Below are 23942 nucleotides of genomic sequence, written 5' to 3' on the forward strand. Positions count from 1 at the left end.
CTGAAAGCAGGCCAGAGGAAAGTTCACAATGTCACATTTCTGCCCATGATACCCAAGCAGTGGTACCCTACACACACGCCTAGTGAAACCCTAGATAAACAGTGAGCTTTTTATCAGTCATACAGCAGCTTCTCAGACTCCCTACTCTCGCCAGGGCAGCAATTTGCTCCTCTCTAGTGTGTGACCTACATGACTGCTGAAGGAGTAACTCCAAGTCAGTATTTTCTAAAAAAAGAGTGAGAAAAACTCTTACATGACTTGGTCCTAGATAATTTTACAGCTTAAGACATGATGAAACACAATGCCGGCATTAAGTAATGCCAAAAAACAAAATCGCTGACTGGCACAGGTAGGCAGATCTACTGATATGCAGAAACATACTAGAGTTCTGTAACATTGATGTATAGATCATTCGTAAAATGTAAGATTTAAGATTAAATGTAATATAAGAGATTCCACCTTTAAGTTAATAAGAACAGTGAAAAGAATTAAATTTGCTTCCTGTTCATTTTAGCTTTCATTGGCATGACTATAAAAACCCATTAGAGAAGAATGGCTTTAAATTTGTGTATGTAATTTGATACAGAATAACAGCTTCTATTGAGAAGGAAGGGTGGCTCTGTACAATTCATCAACAACTGTCAAATATTCAACTTCAGCTACCAAAGCAAAGTCAAGACTCACTCAACATTTACTGGGGTATCAAAAGCAACATATCACTGAACCATTAGACATCTTTTCAATGGACGACGAATTACAGATTGCTTTTGATTTATTGTGCTTTCATTAAGCTCATTGTGTCAACGGCAAAAAAAGGTACTTCAAGGGATTTATGTACTGAGAGCTTCCACAGGCAAGCCGTTAAACTGCAGGGGTGGTGATACTTCCTTTCACAATAGTACAAAGGAAATTTAATTACCTTGATATTGTGGCAAAAGAAAAGGGCAAACTTTCAATATGCAGTAAATGTGCTCATGCTGGGCACTGGCAAGGGTAATTTGCTACTGATCTGTTACAGGATTTTCAGAAACAAAAGTTCCCTCATAGGAAACGGTCAACCGATTATACGAAGCATGGATGGCAATAACACTCCTGAAATGAACCGGGACTTTGAGGAGACGTCATGCCATATCAGCCCTGGTCACCATTTCCAAACTTAGCCACACACAGAAACTGACCTCACAAATGCGGGAGTCTTGTGCTTGACATCAAACATTGAAATGTTTGAACCACTCAAATAAGGTGTTTGTTCTCTCCTTCATAGTTTCAGGAAGCAACTGGGAGAAATTCACATACCCTTTCCTTTAAAAAATACTTGCACCTAATGTAAGGTCTAGACTGAGTCCATCACTACGTGATGTTTATTTTTAGGGATGACAATTAAGTGATTCTTCATTCTTTATTAGAACATTAAACAAGCTATACAGAAGGACAGAAGTGGACAACAGGACAGAAGAAGGACAACAGAAGTGTTGACTGCAATAGAAAAATCAAGGATGTAGATGTTTAATGGAATTCTTCCTGCAATGAGTGGTGATGAGTGTGACAATTCATCCCTTGCTCAAATCCTTAGTTGAAAGACGGCCAATGTCTAGAATCTGTAATCTATGTAAGATGTACTGTAAGTCTACAGTATGCAAAAGCTTGATGGTTTCTATCTAAATGTTTTATATGTAAAATATGACTGATATGCATGCATCCCCCATTCAACATTGTAAGTGTTCTAAAACAATCTGAAGGTAATTAAACACGAAAGTTACAATTAATTGTACATTATGAAAAACAATGGGGAGTTACAAACAGGCCTGACTGCTCTCAAGGTCATAAAAACAGGCCACTCATAACAAACAGATTTTGTCATTAAATGTAAATTCCAAAATAAAGGAGGAGCCAAACAGTGAACAGATTTCATTTTGACACAGATTTGTTGTAAAAAGACAACATGGAATGTGCAAAATTAATAAATATAATCCATTTTGAGACCTAAGAATCAGAATCAGAAAGAACAGAGCCTGATAATCCTCCAATGACTGCGAGAGTCTATATTCCAGGTATTTATGGAAAACCGATGACAGATAGTTGCTTTGGAAACGGTAATAACAAAAGAACAAACTACCGCAGGCAATGCTGAAGGTGTGATGACACCAGTACTGTATACCCTGTAACCATAGCAACTAGCAACAGGAAGATAAATGTGTTAACATTCATTCAGAACTGCAGCACATGTCTATAAATCTAACAGGCATAAAAGACACCAGCCTTCTGTTAATCGTGCGGAGCCTTAAGGCAGCTCATTGTTCAGCTATAATTATGACAAAAAAGGACAGGACAAGGGTGTTGTTCTTTTGCAAGGAAATGAAAAAAAATGGACACGGCTTTATTCTTTCAAGGTACATGAAGAAAGAGTCTGACAATGATTCAGCCCCTGGAGCCACCAGGGGGAGTGTCATTATTCGCCACTTTGTTGTGATAATGTGTCCTAAACACAGCCCTGGGCTTCTAGATAAACACTGCAGAACACTTCATTTTTTTATATTGTTTATTTATTATCCTTCCCCACACTAGATGCAGAACAGCAATGGAAGGAACACATGGCTGTCTGAAGGTTAGGACTCTTAGTGCTGCTTCTGTCAAGGTGGCAGCAGATCCAGGCCCCCGTGAAGATCACCGAGGGCAGATCCAGCCCCCGTGAGGATCACTGGCTGCTTCTGCTGGTTGGCTGAGGGAAGAATAAACCCCCCAGCACTGCCTGCGTGTTCACACCAGTTTTAAAAGCCAACACGGTGTGAGCCATGCTGCGCAATATTGGTAGTGGCTGATGAGAGGTAATGGACAGAAAAAAAGCAAGTGACCCAGCATATCAAAGAACAATTATCTCATGAGCAGCAGTGAGCAGACACCAGAATAACATCTGCAAAGTACTGGAAAACTTACGACAAAGTTAAAAGGGATGGCTCGTATACTCAGTATAGAAAAAAGGTTAACTTGAAGGTATCATTCTGAGGTTTCTGAAGATCAACGGTTAAATTAAAGAATTTTATGAGCCTTCATCTTTATTATACCACATTCTGAGATATCATTTTTAACCCTAGGCAGTGTGTTGGTATTGTGGCTATCTCATTTCATTCGCAAGTGAGAGTCTTATATATTACTTCCGAAAGACATGCTAGCTAGTCTGATTTGAGACTCTGAAGCATGTGTGCACCCTGCGATAGACTGGCATCCCACCATGGGTTCAGTCTTGGCTAACACCACATGATCCTGGGATAGGATCCCTGCTGAGAGTCAGCCATCATGCAGCTTTCCAATTATGGATAGATGTCCATTAAAAAAAAAAGAAATGCAAGTGCTTAATGGCAATAAACATACCATACTCACACGGTCTTAAATTATCAGTTATAATAGAGTGTTTTTTTAACCCTGATAGAAAAATTCATGAACAGTTGGAAAAAAAAATGTAAGTCTCTTAATAACTGGGGCAGCAGCGTAGAGCATTGGTTAGGACTAGGTTAGGTTAGGACTGGTTAGGTTATAACTGTTCCACTCAAATTCAAGATGAGGTGCTGCTTTTGCATTTCTGAGCTAGGGACTTCACAAGATTGCTCCATTCAAATGACCATCTGTATAAATCAGTACAAATATAAAATATAAATCAATTAATAATGAAAAGACATTTTTGAGCTTGAAAACGATCAAAGGTGAAAATCCTTATTACTTTCGATGTAAAACATGGAGAGAGTTTCAAGGTTGCCGCCTAAGGCTCTCTCACCAACTAAAACTACTTATACTAGGGCGCAGGGCTAGTACTAACATGTAGTACCTGCCATAATCAACCAACCTGTAGGATTCTGAAAGATGCTTGCCAACAGCTAATCAGACAGTCAGAGCTATGAAACTGGCACCAACAAAACTTCAGCATAAATTCAAGAGAAATCGATTGTGATGAAGCTCAGCGGAAGACAGGTTTGGCATGTGAACGTAACCTGACTTAATAAGAGGATGTCCTCTGTGGATCCAGCTCAAGAAGTAGACCAAAGTTTACATAAGCGTGCAGCCCAGAGCATTTTAATGGAGCTACATAAAAGACACACTCGAGTTCCTCAATGCCCTTTCTTTTTATTTTAAATTTCTAACTAGATTACAAAGCAATTGCAGGGAATGTATAAATGTTTTCTGCAAGCATTGCTGCAAATAAAAATGTACACTTTGCACTTAATGTGAAGACATCAAACTGAAAAAAGTAGAATTCATTTTTGCCATTGCATATCACAATTTTAAGGATTTCCATGCAGCTACTCTTCCAAACAGAATTTTATTTTCCAAAACTTTGTTAAACCGTAGTGCCTTACTACGTTGGTCTTCCACGAACGCACTCATCAGGAGAGATATGTGGACTCTCATGTTTGATTTTAAGCTTTCCAACCCCAGATACCCCACTCTAAACTGGGCTTAATTCACGCATGAAATGGGTTTTGATGTCTTACCCAAAAAAGGTTACCCTAAAACGTGACTGGCATGCATCTCCTTTTTTCATATACCGTTTTTTAAACTATTTACAGCTGGAACCATGAGCCCTGCAGAGCAGTATGTAATCCCCAACTATCCCCACGATCATTGTGGAAAAAAAAGCGTCACTTCACAAAAACACACACAAAAAGTACGGGCATTCTTAAAATCTATTGTTGTAGTAAAATAAACACATATTAAGAGAATGTACCTAAATGCTTCCTGCACTGTCTGGTCCTGTAAATGGGCAACAGAAGAAAACGCCTTTCTGAAGTCTTCCAGTGTCAAGAAGCCACGACCTTTAAAAATAAACACACCAAAAGGCATTAGATTCAATTTGTTTGGCGACACCTGATTGTACCATTACTTTATTGTATCCGATACTTCTGCTTGCTCTATTGTGCTAGAGGCAGCTATCTGACTTTGCTCTGGATAAGAAAGTCTGCTAAGCAAATAAATAATCTTAACAATCTGAATTGCGCCATCTCTGTATCTCCTTAACACTTCTTCATAATCTATCTCTATCACTTTCATCACATAAGCTGCCATCACCAGCACTTTGGCAGATGATCACTCGGGTGGGATTCTGGTTTTTAAATTCCTGGAGTGCGATAATATTTCACGTTACAAATGAGCAGCCATGGTTTCAGGATTGACTAGACAGATGAGCAGCTTGGGATAACCTTATGATGCCTCATAGTATATTTCTTCTGGGATCTAGGGATCTGTTAAACACAAGTTAATGCTACCTTAGTTTCACAAGCATTGGTACATGGAATTTTAATTAGTGCAAATCATTCCCATGAAAACAGTTTAAGAAATATAACGCTTAGAAAGTCTAAAACATTCTGATTTAAGTACATTTGCCTTTTAATAAATTCAATTAATCAATGTACTTCACAGGAAGTAATTTGAAATTTTGTACAATAATGAGGCCATATATGCATTATAAATGCTATATACACAAATTTAAATCAACAGTACAAGAAACACTCATCTGTTGCAGTGCTCATAAATTATAAGCATTTTACTGACGAAAAAAATACTTCTACCCAATGGATTAATCTCAAAGATGTTTAAGGAAAAAAGACTGAATGTTTAGTCTCCCTTCCAAAATGCTTAGATCAAGGTTGTGTATGAGGGAGGATACATCATTATGGATGTCAAAGCAATTAAATAAGCTCATTAAATTTAAGAAAACTTAACACAAATAATAAGCTAATTGTAAGCCATTAATGAAACAACAGTTACCAATAATTTGTAGCGCTTGTATAGAACGTTTTACCACGGATGTGCATCCCCACCTGGGTGACATGCAGCACCAGGGATAACTCTCAGTGCCGTGGGATCTTTAAGGACCAAGCAGTCCGGACTTCAGTCTGAGGTCTCATCCACAGCCCGGCAGCCACTAGAGCAGTGGCACCGCCCACCAGACTGGAAATACTTTTCTACATCCATCCAATGTTGAGGTCAGACCTATTTAAGTTTCTCAAGTTGTTTTCCTTTAAATTGCGTTTGTTTTAATTCTTTGGAATTAGATATTAGATGAGCACAGCTTGTAGCCCACTTGATGAAAACGTATCCCACTCAATAAGGGAATGGGAAAACAAACATCATAAAACACAGATCAAATCCCAGTTAATCATGGTAACCTTGTTTAACTCTACTTAAAGAAAATGTCAATGAAGAACACAGCTTGACTCCAAAGTAGGGAGCAATTGAACATGCTCTATGGCACTTCAAGGATATTGTTAGCTTCTCAAACATAACAGTTCCACTCTGTAATTGCAGGTCAACGAGGTTAATGAAGTGAAATGTTTTGCCCATTTTAACAAGAATTAAATTCAAATCATCTGTTGTCCCTTTTCTACAGTACCTTTCACTCCTTCGTTGAAATTCTCCAGCAAAATTTTCCTTATATTGCTGCACATTTATGGAGTGTCTATTATGTACAGTAGCTCAAAGGGATAGCAGACTTGTGAACTTTTTGGACATGATTCTTCTTTTGAATTAGCTCCTCTAAATCCAGACAATCTCCTTTCACACTGCCACCATCGACTGAAAATATGACTACCTAAATCCTTAATCCATTCTAGAAAATTTTCTTTTTTGTTCCACTTCTATGGATAATACATGTTCTACGGTAGGTATAAATGTCTACTTTTTCTAAGCCCAGAAAATAAAGAAAATTCAAATTTAATAAACAATGTAAAGGAAAGATACCCTAAAAAAATCCATGGGGAGATAGAGCAGCAACCTATGCGGACATTAATGCTGTAGGGTGGAAAGAAACGTATCACTATCCCTGTTCCCTACAGTATGTCAGGAAAAGCAAACTTAATTAGAAATCATGACTTTCCTTCCAAGCACAGGTCTTGTGTTTACGCCAAAATAGTGGACTCATTCAGATCTATTGCAATCATCTACCTAATGCAGGGCACTTCATAGAAAACTGGTCCCTATTACCTACAGGCAAACAACCGCCGTAAATTAAGACTCATAGTGCCCTCTATTGAAATTCCCCTTACCGGTACTACACTGTTAAACTGTACCACAGACTCTTCAGAGCTACCTCTGCACCAGAAACAAGCTCTATACTTAAAGTGTTAAAGGCGCAATCCCTGAGATCTGGCAAAGAGTAACACACTATACGTATGCTGATATTTCATCTTCTGCAGTTTTGAATCATGTGATCATTTACCTCTGCTAAAAAGATTCCAGCATTTTTTTTTAAAAATGCCATAAGGTGCATTTTCTGTACAAGCATTTTTTTCAGCGCCTAGAGGGCCCTATACTGCAAACTGTACCTGACCTTTGTGAATCATGTATGAAGCAGGATTCAGGCAAGTCAGTTTACACTTGAAGCAAGTAAAGGAATCAATTTGAACTGCTTGATGTATTGTGATGTTGCTTTGTGTGCCATCCAGTGATAAATCACAACATATGTACAAAAAAAACTTTAGCTTCAGGCTTTGGGGAATTCTGTACTGACAATAAGCTATATATAAAATTAAAGTGATCTCATATTTAAGTGCACTTCTTTTTAACATCAAATATCGATAAGACTATAAAAATACCAAGGGACTAGAAGCAAAATGGACTAGAAGCACTTGATCATCAAATTCATTCAGAAAAACAAATGTCATTTTTTAAATTCTGACAAACTTCATATCGCCTTAAAACATCACTTTTATGCCTGTAGTCCATAGAACTAATGCAGACATCTCCTTAGTACTAATAGAAACAAGTCATTAACATTAAATATTCCCTCCTTGTAACTGATTATGGTATATTTGCTAACACAGAATTAACAATGTGGTTAAAAAAATAAAGAAACACACAGTGTACATCAAACGCTGTGAAGATCTGCCTCGTCTTTTCAAATGGATCCTGCGCTGACAACTTCCTCCCCATGAGGTTTATAAAGTGATCCAAAGGGACTCCTTTGAAGAACAAAAAGAAAGATGGAATCAGTGTTAGTACAGCGCTGTCAGAAAACACTTGCTTCATTTGCATGGGCCCAATACTCCCTGGTTAAGTACAGTAATTTAAAGAGCAATTTCTCTCATTCGAACCTGCAGGGTAGTATATTATTTTCCTGTATACTGTTATTAAGAAATGCATGAAGAGTCCTAGATGTTTGTTGTTGTTTGTTGTTTTTTTTACAATCACCAACTCTGCTGCAAGATATCCTGAACACTCCAGGACAGCTAACAATTAAAGCAAACTGTTAGGGAATCAAAAATATGCGCAGAATATTTCAGATCAGGGATAATGATTGATGCCCTCTGTATGCAGGTTCTTCAACTCAGGCGGCAGTGTTGCTGCAGTGATGCCAGTAACTGTCCGCTGAGAGACTAAGACATGAGTATTAGGAGTTCCAGCCAAAACCCTTTCCTATGGGGTGGTTGGGATAACAAGAACAGACATTGAAAGGAGGTAATAAGTTCTCTAAAAACAAACACACTCAAAGCACATTCAAGCAGGACACCCTTCCCTTGCCAAAAATCCATTTTTAGTGTAGTCTGTTGAGCTTTAAGGCTCTAAAAGAAATAATGCACAAAAAAACTAACAAAACCCAAAACAAACAGTAATAGAAAATCCTAACCCAGTAAGTCACTGATTAAGTCTGTTAAGCTGAAGCAGAACATCTACAAAATGCCCAAGTAATGCAATTGCCCTTGGATAATATCTCCAGTAATGCAGGGAGTAGACTGTTTTATTAGATTGTTGGAAAGCCAGCTTGAAAATAGTGAAGCTCTTATAAAGTCACAAGTGAAGGCAAGCAACATTTTTTTTACTTCCTGTCATGTACCAGTTATCTTGATAAAGAAACAGTGCTAAAGTAAATAGACAGATTCTGCTCTCCATATACACAGCACAGTGCATCTGTTGTTTGCAATGAAAGTTCAGCATGATGGGCTGCTTCCAAAGGAGTCGATTAAACAAGTATTGGCTGCATTCTACTACCCAACTTTCAAATTCTTTCAAAAACTATTAACTGTGACAACTTAATCAAGCACATCTTGGCAACGTATTTTTGATTAACATAATTGAAACATTAAAAAAAAAGAGTACGGTTATATCCAAGACAACCTGCTGCTCTGAATTTATTAAACACCACTGACTAAAACTAATTTATCCTTTTAAATAAAACTCGTTTCCACCTCAACACAATGGCAATTCTCTAAGTTCTAGTAAATGCATATTGAAGACCAAGGATAGTAATTTCACAGCAAAGTCTTGTATCAAGAGTCTACTTTCTAGTAGTGGTGAGGCCGAGCCTGGTCTTTACTGTTTGATCCTGGCTGTGCCAAACCCATTAAAAAATGCATTCCTGAGCCTCTGCTAACTGCGGAAATTCCTCTGTCACAGAATGTTGTAGAGGGTATATGGGACAGTTATGGTCCTTTGTAAAAGTAGGAAAGAAAATATTCTCCTCTTCTATTTAGAAGTCAAATATAGCTAAATGAGGCACACAAAACTGCATTTAAGATATTCCTTTAAGAAAAATAGATAAATTATATCTTGTGTATAAATAAAGCCTTTATATAAGTGATTAATCACTACATAAAAACAGTAAAACAGAGAAAAATATGCAGATTAATTGTTTGTAATTCCTGTTGAATGAATGGTTTAGGAATGTTACCGATTTTACTGGAAATTTCCAAGTGGTTTTATGTATAAATAATATATTCAACATTATCAACGGCATTTACAAATGATCTTAATATGCACAAAATCTTTGAAATCCTGTCCTGTTTTAAGCAGAAGCTGCTTCCTACACATGCGTGTTCTGCTCGTGCAGCAGTTTTACATCAAACAGCTGGTGATCTACACTGTTTCCACCTCTGAAGCTTATTCCACACATAATACCTGTGAAACTGTACGGACAACAAGATATTCAGTTATTATACATGTTATACTGCTAAGTTAAAGAAACGATATTGTAAATCCATTCTATTACTGCCACAGTGTATTGGATACAATACTCGCGCCGCGCACATGCAGCAGACGAAAGGGCATCCAGACCAGACCTCTTCTGGGATGTTGGAGGTTTTAGAGCTCAGGTTGCCCATCACACATGATTGTTTCATCTTTTCACTGAACCCACGCAGGATCAAGGCAGTTGGGTTTGAAACTTCATCCGGAGGGTTTGGACTGACAGCACAAGACAAATGAGTGGCAACTGGGCTGGTCAGCATCCCCAGAGGCATACGATAATTTGAGGACCTAGCGGGTCATTGGCACACCATTTTGGGATGGTATGATGAAACTAAATATTTACACTGTTCAATGCTGAATTACTGTGAATAGAGAAGTAGACCTATTTAGTGTTTTTTACTTTTTTAAATGCTTCAAATTACAATTCCTGCTACATTATTGTCATTGCGACTGTAATTGATATATTACAGCAATTATTACTGAACCTAGGTTTAAGGAACCTACTTTAGAGATATGCAGGTAATAACATTTTTAGCACATTACTAATCATCACTCAAAGCATGAACAGCTCCACTCTGTAACACAACTTCTTTAATTTCCAAAGACAATCCCTATGTCCTAGGAAGGAAAAAAAATAAATTGCTGTTCGGTGCTTCAACACACAGGCTACAATATTTTACAGATGCTGTGACTGCTGATAAGGTGTGAATATAAACAAGATGCGTTTCCCCAGGTCTTTCCGTAATGAATATGTAACGCCTACCCTTCCATCAGCTCTTCTGTTTTGGTGGGCTAGAACCTAAACTAATTTGCTTTCTGCAATTCTGATTTCTTCTCGGTGGCTGAACAAAGTCACACTTCATTTACAAGCAACAGAGAAACTCCCATCAACAGTGTGTCAGGGTGTGTCAGAGCAGGGGAAGTGTCTTTTCAGCTGAACTCCACTGCATGGATTCTAGGGAACCATATTCTTAGATTTCAAGAACTTAGTAAAGCACGTATAAAGAAAAAAGGCACCTGAGAGGAGATTAATCTTGTCACAAAGCACACCATTACTGCATCTCAAATGGAAGTTGTTCGAGAAAGGCATCCTTTGACTTAACATTTTAATAGTTAACTGCTTTTAAACTGTTCTTCTGAGCCAACAATAACAAAAACAGGACAAAAATCACACATGCAGCCACTACTCGGAAGAGGCAATATTGACTAGATCCCAGGGAACGCAGAGCTGGGACCTTTTCTCCTCTCTATGGCTGCCAGTAGTGGATAGGACAGAGCCGGGCCAAGTCTTGTCAGTTACTTCAGAGCAACATCCCACACTTCCATCACCGTTACTAATTTAGTAATCGCAGAAAATACACAAGAGCGGCAATTTAATTCAACGCTTGCTCAAAGCAAGATTTAATGGTGGAATATTTCATCGCACCAGCATGCTGCTATAACTAGATTATCTCAAGCTTTCCTACAGGGCAGTATACAAAAGCAATTTGCTCATGGCTTAAAACAAGATACAAATTACTTACTAATCTAGGTCTTCAACCACTTAACATCTTTGCTTAAAAAATGTCTAGCCAACTCCCTTTCTTTTAATGTTCATGAACTGAAACCTTGCCTGTCAAAGACCCTGTAAAGCCTGTCAACATTTCATGCCAATATTATTTCGTCTTTAATTACTGGCAATGGGTAAAATGATTAAACTAAATTTTAATCAAGCATCCATTCTCATTTCTCTTAAGAAACATGCTTTTTAAAATGCATATTGAAGTGTCATAATAGCGCCACTGCAAATACTGGATTGCCTTTGCTGTGCATTTGTTCCCCTTTTAACAAATGACATACAGCTTGATTTTAAATGGCTTTCATGCATACATAATATACATCATCGTATATGTCAAGCAATATAACAGATTAACAAATACAATACAAAGAATGATAGATCTAAAAGAACTAGCTCCAAAACCAACTTCTGACCAATGTTTTCTACAGAAAGGTTACAGGAATTGAATTACAATGAAATCATCCAGAAATCTTACAATAAAGAGGATAATCTAAAATGGCTGCAGAAATGCAGCTAGGATGCCAACAGTTCTTATTAATCTAATTTCCTAGGTACTGAAAACTTGCATTAATAACCACATAAATATTAAAATATACAAAATATAAAACATACAAAATCTAAACTTTTAGAAATATTTTAAGATGCATTTCTTTGGAAATGAGATGAAAATTTCAAAAGCTCTCGGAACAATTCTCTATTTTAAGAGCATACCATATGTTTTAACAACACAAGGTGAACTCTTAATCATTCTACATTCTTTTGGAAAGCCTACAAGAAAATCAATGCAATATTTTTGTTTTGTTTTCTTGTTTTGGAACAAAAAGCTTTACTTCACAGCACCTGGCAAATTTGCTTGTAGAACAGGATGCAGTAACAAGTCTGTCTCCGACTGTAACGCAGAAAAGAAGATCAATGCATGTGGTTCTCATCTTATACATCATTCCAAAGAGCAGAACTGAGTTTAAAATGGAAAAATCTTTTAAAATAACTGAAATACATTTTTTATCACATAAGCCTAGTATTAACAGAACATGACATTAAACAGATATTTTATTTCAAAGACTAATTACATGGAAATTGAAATGGAAAAAAAATTAATTTGTTATCATTCATCTAAGTGTTAACTGCCCACATATTGAGGGGCGAGGTGTGGTTAAACCACTACGCTAGCATTCACAAAACTAATGTTGCACAAACCAACAGCACAACGTGACTTAATTTAAAGTTGCAGACCACTCTTAACAAAAACACTATAGAATTCTATAACCGATATCGGTAAACTGCACTTCTACCCAAACTGGCAGCATCTTGATTTCTTCAAATTCTTAAGTATGTTTAAATCTTGGCAGCTGTTATTTAAAGTTCTGTGGCCAATGTCAACTGAAATTATGGGTTTATAGTACTGAGGCCCTGGGTTCACTTTCTGGGGAGCTTCCCGTGTGGAGTTTGCATGTTCACATTTTGGTTGCATGGGTTTTGTCCCACAGTCCAATGGCATACTAGTTAATTGGCCTCTGGGAAGACTGGCCCTGGTGTGAGTGTGTGCGCCCTGTGATGGACTGGCGTCCCATCCAGGCTGTATCCTCCCTTCGCCCGCTGCTCGCTGACATAGGCTCTGGGTCCCCACGACTCTGTATTGGATAAAGTGGTTAGAAAATGGAGGGATGTGCTGTTTTAGCCTTCTTCGGGCTACTAAAAATTAATTTCTGATGAAAAATCTTCCATGATAATTAATTCATAGAACACTTTTAACCCCATAGGATCCCAAAATAGCATCCCCACTACACAGTAGATCAGATAGAGAAGTGAGAAACCGCTTCACCAGTTATCTGATTGGGAACCTCAGGAAGGTCAGACTGCACGAGCCCAGCATGGAATTTACTCAGGACACCGGCATCAACACCTCTACTCTTAATGAATAGCGTGATGACATTTTTAATAACTAAGTAGTCAAAGAGGCTTAATGTCTCATCTCAAAGATGGCACATCCCACAGTGCCATGTCACTACCCATTATACCAGGGCATTCGTGTGGAAATTCTCATCCAGTTAAAACAGCGTCACCTATTTTCCAGTAATTCCAATGACAGCACCAACCCAGTTTTCCTTGGAAGTCTCTCATCCAAGTCCTGACAAGTCCCTGCCTTGCTTAGCCTTGAACACGTGATAAGATCAGGCCTTGAGGTGGTAACGATGCTGGGCTTATTTGCCATTAGAAAGAACTTTAAAGTGACAAAAGCACAGCAATTCCCAAGAAGTCCCAGACGCAAACATCTCTGTGTACATTTGGAAGATTATAAAGAAAATCTAATGGGGAGAATTACAACAGGTTTCTAGTTGGAACAAACGGATCTTCAGCACTTTAAACAACTCCCATGAAATCCAAACTGCCATTTCTTTGATCTAGGGTGAAAGCACCGGGTACAGATTTCCTTGCAGAATTGAAATATTACAAGAAATACTGACTGTCACATTAAAATTACATCCGTTTCTTGTCTTGTTTAATCTCATCACAAGTATCAAATGAGAAAAAAGCGACAGTGCCCTCTACTGCCTTAAGACAGCACAATGGGTGAAACAGAATAGTATGCAACACTGGCAAAGCAGAAAGCTTTTTTCCAATTTATTTTCAATTAATGCAAATACCTGAATCATTTTTAAAATAGATAATTGTTTAGTTTTACACTTACACTCCCTATTGTTTTTGTAAGGCACGGATATTTGAGGAATTTGCCATGTTTGACACCAGCCATCCATCCATTTCCTAACCACTTCTTCCAATCCAGGGTCGCAGCGGAGCCAGAGCCAATCAATAACATAATGGGCACAGGGCAGGATACACGCTGGACGGGACGCTAGTCCATTGCAGGGCACACAATCACACTCAGGGCCATTTTCCCAGAAGGCAGAATGTCTTTGGCTTTTCTGTGGCTTGTCGGCCTTCCATTCTAGCTTGAACGTTTCTGGATCGTTTCGTCAAGATCAATGCAACTCATCTCGTTTAGAAGTAATCGGTCATGTCTGTAGACGGTCTTTGCAACCCAGTTTTCCAGTGGGCTTAAGAACAAGTACACTGATGGCAATCTGCAAGACCTGGACAATTGCAAGCTTACCTTTGATGGCTTGTAGCCAAATAACATGACTATGGCAATCTTCAGATCCTCTCTGTCTAAGTACCCTTTCTTGCTTTCATCACATTGCTGAAAAACCTGTGTTGACCAAAAGGATAAAATTAGTATCTACCCATCCTTTATTCTTAAAGCTTTAAGAAATTATGCCAGGCTGGGGTCATGGCAACCCAGAGCCTATCCTGGAGACAGCGGGCTCCAGGCAGGATTTCCCACTAGATGCCAGCCCTAGGACGCCCACAAGGGACGATTCGGAGATGCCAGTCAAGCTAAACGACCATGTTTTTGAGAGGTGGGAGGGAACTGGGCAAAACCCAAACAAATACAGGGAGAGTCAATTTTACGTAGAAGGCACCCCAGTCCAGGACTGGATTCAGAACCCACCCACTACACCTCCTGAACTACTAGCAGATCCTCCTATTTTGTTTCAATTGGCAAAAAGAAATGACTGACAGGTTCAGAGGCCACTCCCCATCCTGCACTATGGTGATGTGGGTTATACATCGTTACCCTGAGAAAGACTTGAAAACCCCATTCTGTTTTCAGACCTATCCCTGGTGGCCCCTTCACACTCATCATCGTGATCTCTAAAAATAATATCCTTACACGTAAATATGGCGCTTTCCTGGACACTCCACTGAAAGTGCTTTACAGGTAATGGGTAAGATCCCCTCCACCACCACCAGTGTGCAGCCCCACCTGGATGATGCGACGGCAGTCAGAGTGCGCCAGTACTCTCCTCACACACCAGCTCTCAGCGGGGATGAGAAGAAAGTGATAATGCCAGTCCAGAGATGGGGATTATTAGGGGGCCATGATTGGTAAAGGACAAGTTGGAAACTTAGCCAGGACACCCGGGTTACACCCCTACTATTTCCGGGAATGCCCCGTGATTTTGTTTTTGCCTTGGAGGGTCAGGACCTCAGTTTTACAGCTCATCTGAAGGATTTTTACATGATAGTGTCCCCATCACAGACCGTAAGGTGAGCACAACCCTGCTGGCCCCACTAACACCTCTTCCAGCAGCAACCTTAGCTTTCCCAGGGGGCCTCCCATCCAGGTACTGACCAGGCTCACACCTGCTGACCAGTGGGCTGCCAGCTGTGAGCTGCAGGGTGATAAAGCTGCTGGCTATGAACCAGAAATTACTTGTTTTCTTTACTCTTTGGTTTTCTCTGTATACCAGACAAATACTTCTCTGGTTTCAGTTTAGTTGGAAAAACACCTTCCTGTATGCATAATTTATTACAGTAGTTCGTACTATCCTACAATTTAAGGGGGGTAAAACTGCAAACAAATTAAACCTCAACCAACTACTGCTTTGGGGCGCAAAAATAAGTCATTCCTACCCTCACATCAAAATCGTTCCCGACAGTTTTGTCAAATGATTTCTGGCTCACCGTTCAACCGTGTCTAACGTTACGTGGCTTCACCTGCTCTTGTTTTCCGCGCTGTATTGGCCTTGTCCTCTTGGCAAGGTCACCATTGTGAAAATCTGTTTCAACTGACTTGCCTGGTTCGACATAGTGGCTGATAACAAAAATAATAATCAATGTACATTTTCCAAGATAACAGAATTGCACTGGGACAGTAAATATCATTCCAAGTTAAAATGGTTCTTACCGAGGTGAACTTCTTTATATCGGTTTCTGAAATTTTCGGTTCTTGCCTGCCAAGACTAGTTTTGTACGAAAACATTGCAAACTAAACTGTATTTACGGAAACCACATCAGTTTTTTAAAGAACCGCTTGGATACTGTAAGGTGACGCTTGATTGGTCCGTTCAGGTTGGCAGGTGTGCAATCCGGAACGTGATTGGCTCAGCCTGGCGGGCTTCCGTTTCTAGGGCGACGTCGTCATCAAAATGTTTTGACTTTAAGTTTATGCTACGTCTCTCTTCATCTCAACGATTTATTAAAGTCCGTTTAATAAAAAGGCTATTTCCCATACCACTAAGTTAGAGTTTTTCGTCAAGCATGTCAATGCAATCGTGGCTTGTAAGAGACGTTGCTAATGTTTGAAATTTTTGTCGTCCGGGGAACTAAAATGTTGTTGCACCATTTTTTCTGAACATAGGGGGTCGACAAAGCTTAATGGCGGGGGCGTTGTAGTTAAAATTAAAATACCTGCAGCCTTAAACAGTTCTGTTATTTGGAAATAATGGAATAAAGAAAGTTTTAGATTTTTTATTGTTTTAGTAATACGTTTTCAACCACATTATTTTACCAACCATCAATTAATTCTAAACCCAGTTGTGAATTTATCGTCTGGAAAAGCACCCTGCACCGTTTTATTGCCTTTTCAGTAAGTTTTCAAGTTTGTATTACACGGCGTCCATTTATAGTGAAGGTTTATAAAAAGTGAAAACTAGGAAGCCGGAAACGAACAAACAATTATGCAAAAGTGTGTGTTAGGCTGTTTTACTAAATAGTTTGGAAAACAGACTGCTGGATGTTGTTGCTATTAGCAATGGTGCTACTATCAGTAGGTGCGTTCAGTATTGCTTGCAGTTTTTTTCGTGTAAGGTTGCACGATGTTATTGCATGCTTGCAGTCTCCATTGGAGAAACAGAACCCCTCTTCCGGACGCCGAAAGTCTGTTATGAATACAACCAATCTTATCTATGAGAGCTAACATTAAAAATACCCTTATAACCTGGCATAACAACTCAAAAACAATCTCTTTCCGAGCATTAATACCGCTTCCTATCTTTTGAGTTTGAACGTGTACGTCTTTAGTGTTTCCATTCTAACAAAAAGTTCAGACGCGACCTAGATGTTACTCCTTAAGTTACATTTTATTTTAACGTTTACGATCCTTGCTACAATACGTCTTTAGATGACGTTGATTTTCACCTGAGACAATTTTGTGCATAAAACGAGGGCTGGAATTTCGGTGGCACCGACTGGTGAATAATAAGATATTTGCTTCACGTGGCGTTGCCTGGTTTACCATTTGTGTGGTGGCATTATTAAACGGAAGACCCACACTCTTTTAGTTATATGCTGGACCAAGGATAAACACAGACGCAGTCATGTGTTTTTTTCGTTGAGTTGTTTCAGCACAAATAGGTCTTCTGTGTTGAGTAAGGCAGATTTTGCTCCTATCCTGCGTTTATTTCACTTACCTCAGGGATGTCGCAGGAGAGCCAGCATGGAAAGTGGACTCTGTCCAGCAGCGATGAGGAAGACTCTGCCTTGGTACAGAGTAGGACTCAGTACTTCAGTTCAGACAACATCCGACAGACAGACCAGCTGCTTGAGGCGAAGGACGAGCTGGATTTATTCCCCTTGTCTCCTGGATCTGAAGCTGGACAAGCCTCTAGCCCGTGGGAACCCGTGAAAACTGAATCTCCAGGCGCATCTGGGGAGATGTACCTCGCCCTCAAGAGGAAGACGGAGCCGGAGGACTCTGGCTGGGCCCTCTCGAGCAGTGATGAGGGGTCTGACTCTGAGCCAGAGAGCCAGAAACAAACCAAGACCTGTCTGCCCAGTCCCAAAAGGGTCAAGCTTGACGAGGAGAGCAGTGTGCCGGAGAGGGTGCCGTTAGCCTCACGCGAGCCAGAGGTGGATGAGACCTTGGACACCTGGGACGTGCTGCAAGGAAGTGAACCCTTCTGCTTTTACCTCACCAAAGTGACAGGGATAGAGAGGAAGTACAACGTGGGGGCTCTGAACATTAAAGGTAAACGCAGTGAGCCGGCGTGTTGCAGATTCAAGGGGTGAACGCATCAGGGCACGGGTCAGGGTCTGGGGGGCTCTCTGGGCCTCTTCAGAATAGCCAGCAGCTGCAGGTCCTTGAACACTTAAATTAGTCCAGTCTGCTCAATTAGGTCATGAGAAGAAAGGTGCAAGGAGAACCCATATATTCTGTGACTCCCCAAGATTGGAGCTGTGCATGAAATCATTTGTTTTGCTTTGCTTTTTTTTTGGGGGGGGGGGTTCACATCTTGTCATCTACAATTGGAAATGGTGAGTGTACTGTAGGACCATATTGCTTCTGTATAGAAGGATGATTTTCGTCTTCTTTTGCCTGGAGGTTCACAGTGCTGAGCAATACTGAAGTAACTGGTTTCAATTGTTCTTTATCAGATATCCTCTCTCCTTTATTTGGGACGCTGAAGGAATCTGTTCAGGTGAGCAATTTCCTGAGTTCTGCGGGTATTCATGAAGTGCGAGAGATGAAGTGTCTCTTACTGTTCTGTTCATACATTTAGTGTTGTTCAATTATATGCGCATTATGAATTTTATGAGTTATGAATATTTTTGCTCGCTGCCATTTAAAAGAAAGCACAGTTAAAACAATTAAAAATAATCACAGAGAACACACTGTCTACAGAATCAAGTGATTAAGATTGTAAGTGGCTGTACAATATTTTTTGACTGAGTGAGTTGATTTTTCTGTAGGACTTGGGGACTGTTGTGTGACAGTGAGGAACTATTGAAAGAGCTACACTGTGTTGTGAACAGCACACATGATTCTGTCCAGTGACAGAAGTTCAAAAATGACTTAGAAAACCATGAAACCAGCGTAGGTGGATGAATTTCTTAAGTTCGACATCTCCGTTCCAGGATGTATCTAGGCTGTGTTTCAGTTGCACTTGGGCACATTGGAGAGATCTTTTCAGTCACTAATTTCCACTCATTTTGAAAGACCTCTTTCCCAGTCCTTTTCAGCTCATCCTGGGTATTCCTGAAATTACTGTAAAAGGTGTGAAACCAATGAGCTACTGTTAAGTAATGGATCTTTTATTTAAAGTGTTAATATATTTGTGATAATGAAATTCCTGGGTGAAAGGTAAACAATTCATGGTTGTACACAGTTGGCACAAATAAAGTGAAGTGGTTCTTCAGTTTAAAGAGAGTTTTCATTTTGTCTATGGAAGTGGTTGTACTGAGCCTGTTACAGAAAGCCAAGTCACCCCTCTGGTGGCCTGGGCTGCACTTCAGTCTTGTAGTCGAATAATTAAAAAAAAAAACAGATACATGTCTTGATGGTCACTTTTTTTAGTTGCAAGAAATTAAGAAATGCAACGCCTTAGAGTATGTGGATAAGCATTTTAGATCTAGCGCTTGCCCTGCTGTCATCTTTGTGCAGAAACTGACATTTCCTTCTTTTAATTGTTTTTAGTTTAATTACTGTGTGGATGTGCACTGGCTGGTGAAGCAGTACCCACCGGAGTTTAGGTAAGTCTGGAATGTAGCGTATTGCTGGCGGAAGGGTGTTGAGCACATGGCGTTGTAGTCTCTCCAGCTCATCGTTGTAAAGGGGAGAACAATCAGCATTGTTGTCATCCAGCCACAGTAAAGTACAGTATAGTGACAGGGACACTATATTGTAAAAAGGTGCCATCCTTTGGATAAGACATAAAACCAAGGTCTTGACTCCCTGTGGTTATTAAAAATCCCAGGGCGTTTCTTGAAAAAGAGTAGGGTCGTTACCTCAGCATCCTGGCCAAATTTCCCCCTGGCCTTTACCAATTGTGGCCTCCTAATAATCTCCATCTCTGAACTGGCTTCATCACTCTGCTCTCCTCCCCACTGAGAGCTGGTGTGTGGGGAGTGGACTGGCGCATTATGGCTGCCGTCACATCATCCAGCTGGGGCTACCTACTGGTGGTGTGGAGGGGAGACCCCATTACCTGTAAAGTGCTTTGAGTGGAGGGTCCAGGAAAGCGCTATATAAGTGTAAGGAATTACAGTAACACAGGAGAGCCTTGTGTGTGAAGGTCAAAGGACAGAGGCAGGCTGATTCTCCACAGGCAGTTGCAGTGCACTTCATTTGAAGAGTTAAAAAGGAATCTAACTGTGTTTTATCTTGGGCCAGATCAGCATTGATATAGGAGACCTCTTAAGGCTGCTGCTATAAGTGGTGTGAGTGGACCAATAGGTGGTGCTCTTCCCTCTGAACCAGAATTTTTAAACCAGTGCTGTATTGTGGTGACAGTGCTGCAGGACATCAGCTGAAAACCCAAGTTCCTGACCAAGTGGTCAGTAAAGATCCCAACCACTATTCGTGTGTTAACTCCACTGTCCTGGCTTGAGCAATCTGGCCTCCCTAAATTTCCTCTGTAATTCAACAGATCAGATATTTTCTCACTTCTACACCTCCTGAGCTGTGTAAGAGGGCTGCACTTCAGTAGTGGATGAAGTGGATCTACCCCATATATAAAACATTTTTGATGCCCTTAGAATTAAAAGTGCTACTGTATATAGGTGCAAAATGCATAAATAACGCAAAAGTAGATTTAACCTGGACTTTATTATTTTTCCATTACCACATGATTCTTCAAATGTATTTCAAAAGATTTTTCAGCATTTGTCTGAACTGTCGAGGATCAGAAAGGGACTTATAGTGATTAAAAAGGATGGTGTGTGTGAATCTCAGGAGTTTCCTGCCAGACTTGAAAAAAATCACCTTGAAAGTTAAACTTGCCTCTTTTTTTTTCAAGGTATACACCAGTGACAATCGTCCATGGGGAAAAACGCGGATTCAAGAACAGACTGCAGCAAGAAGCTGATGCTTATGACCACGTGCACTTGTGCCAGGTACTGACACCCCTTGGGTCACGCGTACACTTGTGCCAGGTACTGACTCCCCTTGGGTCACGCGTGCACTTGTGCCAGGTACTGACACCCCTTGGGTCACGCGTGCACTTGTGCCAGGTACTGACTCCCCTTGGGTCACGCGTGCACTTGTGCCAGGTACTGACTCCCCTTGGGTCACGTGTGCACTTGTGCCAGGTACTGACTCCCCTTGGGTCACGCGTGCACTTGTGCCAGGTACTGACTCCCCTTGGGTCAAGCAGGTACTTGTGCTAGTGAACACCCAGAGCCTTTCACAAATATAAAATCCTATCCTGAACCCTGTTGTTCCAGTACAGTCTCTGGTTTGTCTTTGACCCTCACCAGGAAGAAGCAGCTCTCTGCTGACACAGGGATGAAAGTCTCAATGATGAAGGAACAGTTTGTCTTCTCCAAGGTGTCCAGCAGGAGGCAGCACCAAGCTGCTGAACATTTTGTGCTTTCACACAAAAGTGGTCAATTACAGAGGTGCATGATGGATGTTGCTTCTAATGAAACAAGTAGATTTACTGCAATACTTAACTTGAACTTCTAATACTCCACAGCTCTGTATATTTTTTATACATCAGTATGTGTCTCCTTATTAATATTAATACATTAGATGTTTGTTGTGTTAATAAAACTGCTGTAGACTGGTTGGGTGCAGCAGCATATTTTATATTTAAACCATGGTTCATTCGGCTCAGTAATGCAGCTGTTTGTCTTTCCAGGCCAAACTGGACATAGCTTTTGGTACTCATCACACGTAAGTGTTTTTCCATCATTTAATGCAAATGCATTTTTTATTGTTTGTTTACAGCCTCCCTTGAGTGTTGTTGGCAGGGTCCTTGCCGTTTGCTGCTTTGAATCAATTCTGGTGCACTCGGACTCGGGGAGGGAAGACAGGCCAGTGAAAAGGAGAGGGCTCGGCGCCCTGTGGAGGAGAGGGTCCGCAACGCGTTTGGTTCAGGCTGCCCGCCGCGGCCGACTTCCCCCCAGGCCGCTCACCTGCCTGCAGGTGGACCCGTGTTGCAGACTCGGGCGGCACCTCCCCGACATGTGTAATAGGCGTCTCGGACGTGCCCAAGCAGCCTTCATTCGGCCTTCGTTGTCCCCTTGCGGGGTCGCATCTGTCTACGCCAAAAGCGGAATCCGGAATTGTTGCGGGTCCCAGCGCTGCGGGCCAGGGCCGCCATGCTTGGCAGCGGGAGCAGACCTTTGGGTTTGCGTCTGAGCGCTGGCTTGGCCCCTCTGGGCGGCTTCGCGCCCTCAGCCCCCTCTTCCACCGCCCCAGTGGGAGGTGTGCAGGCTGCAGGGGGAACTCCTCTGTGTAGTAGTACGTTCCACTTACTGCTACTGCTGCGGAGATAAAAATAAAGACACATCTCCCTCGTTTGTGTGCCGCTTTCCTTCTGCAGTAGTAGGCTTGGCCTAGGGGTTGTACCTGTTGAGAGTGCCTGTAGGTTGCTGGTTGGTTTCTTAACTCCACAGTTCTTAAGCAGCACAGGCAGCTTCTATTGGAGATCCTCATTGTTAAGCTCTTAAAGGGTTTAAATTCAGTTTTGAAGGGGGATTATTTCCAGATATTGCCGTATAGCTTGAAGGAGATCATCTTTTGATATTCAGATTCGTGTGTTCTACAGTTTTGTTTTAGCTGCTGTACCAGAAAAGCAGCTCTCCAAATGAAACAAGCCCGCCTGCCCATGTTTGCCTGTTCATGTATGATTCCTGCTCTTCCCTGCATCGCTTACATTCTTTACGTTGTTTTCAATTTTTTAAAAATTGGATGGAGACTGACTATTACTTTATAGTTTATTTTGTCTGTGATCCTACCTTTGCAACACTTCATACAGCTAATAATAAATCCATGCTGGCATCTCATTCAATTATGTCCTTGTTGTCTTGTCCTTTTTTCATGAATTTCCTTTCTGTCCATAATATACATAGACTTTGTATATTGTATATTATTTAGCAAATACCATCAAAGGGATTTTGAGGATTCAGTTTAGCACAATTGAAGGTCTGGAGTTTTCTGCAGTGTCTGCAAGACAATCTACAGAGGCTGGAGAAAGGTTTAAGACAACTGAAGTGAATTAATAGCCAAGGCATTATAACAAGCAACTGTGCTGTCATTGAGTGAATCAGTATGATGCATAGTTTTTAATACTTGCATATTGATTTGGCACCCAGCCTTAATTTCTTCTTTATTAATAGAGTGCCATGCCTCTGGTACACTCTGGTTTGTAATATAAAAGCTAGATGGAATGAATGGCTCCACTTGCTTGTAGCTTTTCTTATGCTGTCACGAAACATTCCACTTTAAATCATGTGAGATGTGTTGGGTTTGAGGATTTGCTGGGGATTTACCCATAGCTGCCTGAAGCGGTTCAGACTCTTGCTGCATCTTGTCCTGTGGTCTTTCTGCAGGAAGCTGATGTTACTGTTGTATGAAGAAGGATTTCGAATCGTGATTCACACAGCGAACCTGTTTGCAGCTGATTGGTATCAGAAGACACAGGGGTGAGCATTCGGAAGGCTTCAGGGGTACCCCTTGGCTGTTTGACTTTAGTGGGGTGCCTGGCTACACGGAAACTTGGGGTTGCAGGCTAGACATGATTTTTTTAAATTACTGTTATTTTTAGGGGTGATGCATTAACAACAACATTTTGGGTCATTTTTCATTGAATAAGCTATATATATAAGTGATAATGAAAGTAATGTGTTTACCATTTGGGACATAACT

General features: G+C 40.5%; 2 protein-coding genes across 3 annotated transcripts in view; one reads left to right on the forward strand and one right to left on the reverse strand.

Annotated features, from left to right (window-relative positions):
• efcab11 (EF-hand calcium binding domain 11) overlaps positions 1 to 16406 on the reverse strand; it is a 44600-nt gene extending 28194 nt beyond the window's left edge. The window contains exons 1-5 of the mRNA XM_088647514.1: positions 16260 to 16406; positions 14622 to 14717; positions 12350 to 12398; positions 7848 to 7949; positions 4718 to 4805 (exon numbers count right to left, since the gene is read on the reverse strand). Coding sequence (XP_088503640.1) covers positions 4718 to 4805; positions 7848 to 7949; positions 12350 to 12398; positions 14622 to 14717; positions 16260 to 16334 — 410 coding nt within the window. The 5' untranslated portion in view covers positions 16335 to 16406. The remainder of the gene's footprint in view (positions 1 to 4717; positions 4806 to 7847; positions 7950 to 12349; positions 12399 to 14621; positions 14718 to 16259) is intronic.
• Positions 16407 to 16510: 104 nt separating this feature from the next.
• tdp1 (tyrosyl-DNA phosphodiesterase 1) overlaps positions 16511 to 23942 on the forward strand; it is a 40270-nt gene continuing 32838 nt past the window's right edge. Inside the window, exons 1-7 of one of the 2 annotated variants that reach the window (XM_088647513.1) lie at positions 16511 to 16940; positions 17699 to 18320; positions 18728 to 18771; positions 19767 to 19822; positions 21088 to 21184; positions 21931 to 21965; positions 23627 to 23719. In XM_088647513.1, coding sequence (XP_088503639.1) covers positions 17771 to 18320; positions 18728 to 18771; positions 19767 to 19822; positions 21088 to 21184; positions 21931 to 21965; positions 23627 to 23719 — 875 coding nt within the window. In that variant the 5' untranslated portion in view covers positions 16511 to 16940; positions 17699 to 17770. The remainder of the gene's footprint in view (positions 16941 to 17698; positions 18321 to 18727; positions 18772 to 19766; positions 19823 to 21087; positions 21185 to 21930; positions 21966 to 23626; positions 23720 to 23942) is intronic. The other variant, XM_088647512.1, reaches the window with a different exon arrangement.

Source organism: Lepisosteus platostomus, chromosome 10, assembly GCF_059453375.1.
Source record: "Lepisosteus platostomus isolate fLepPlt1 chromosome 10, fLepPlt1.hap1, whole genome shotgun sequence".
Classification (NCBI taxonomy): Eukaryota; Metazoa; Chordata; class Actinopteri; order Semionotiformes; family Lepisosteidae; genus Lepisosteus; species Lepisosteus platostomus.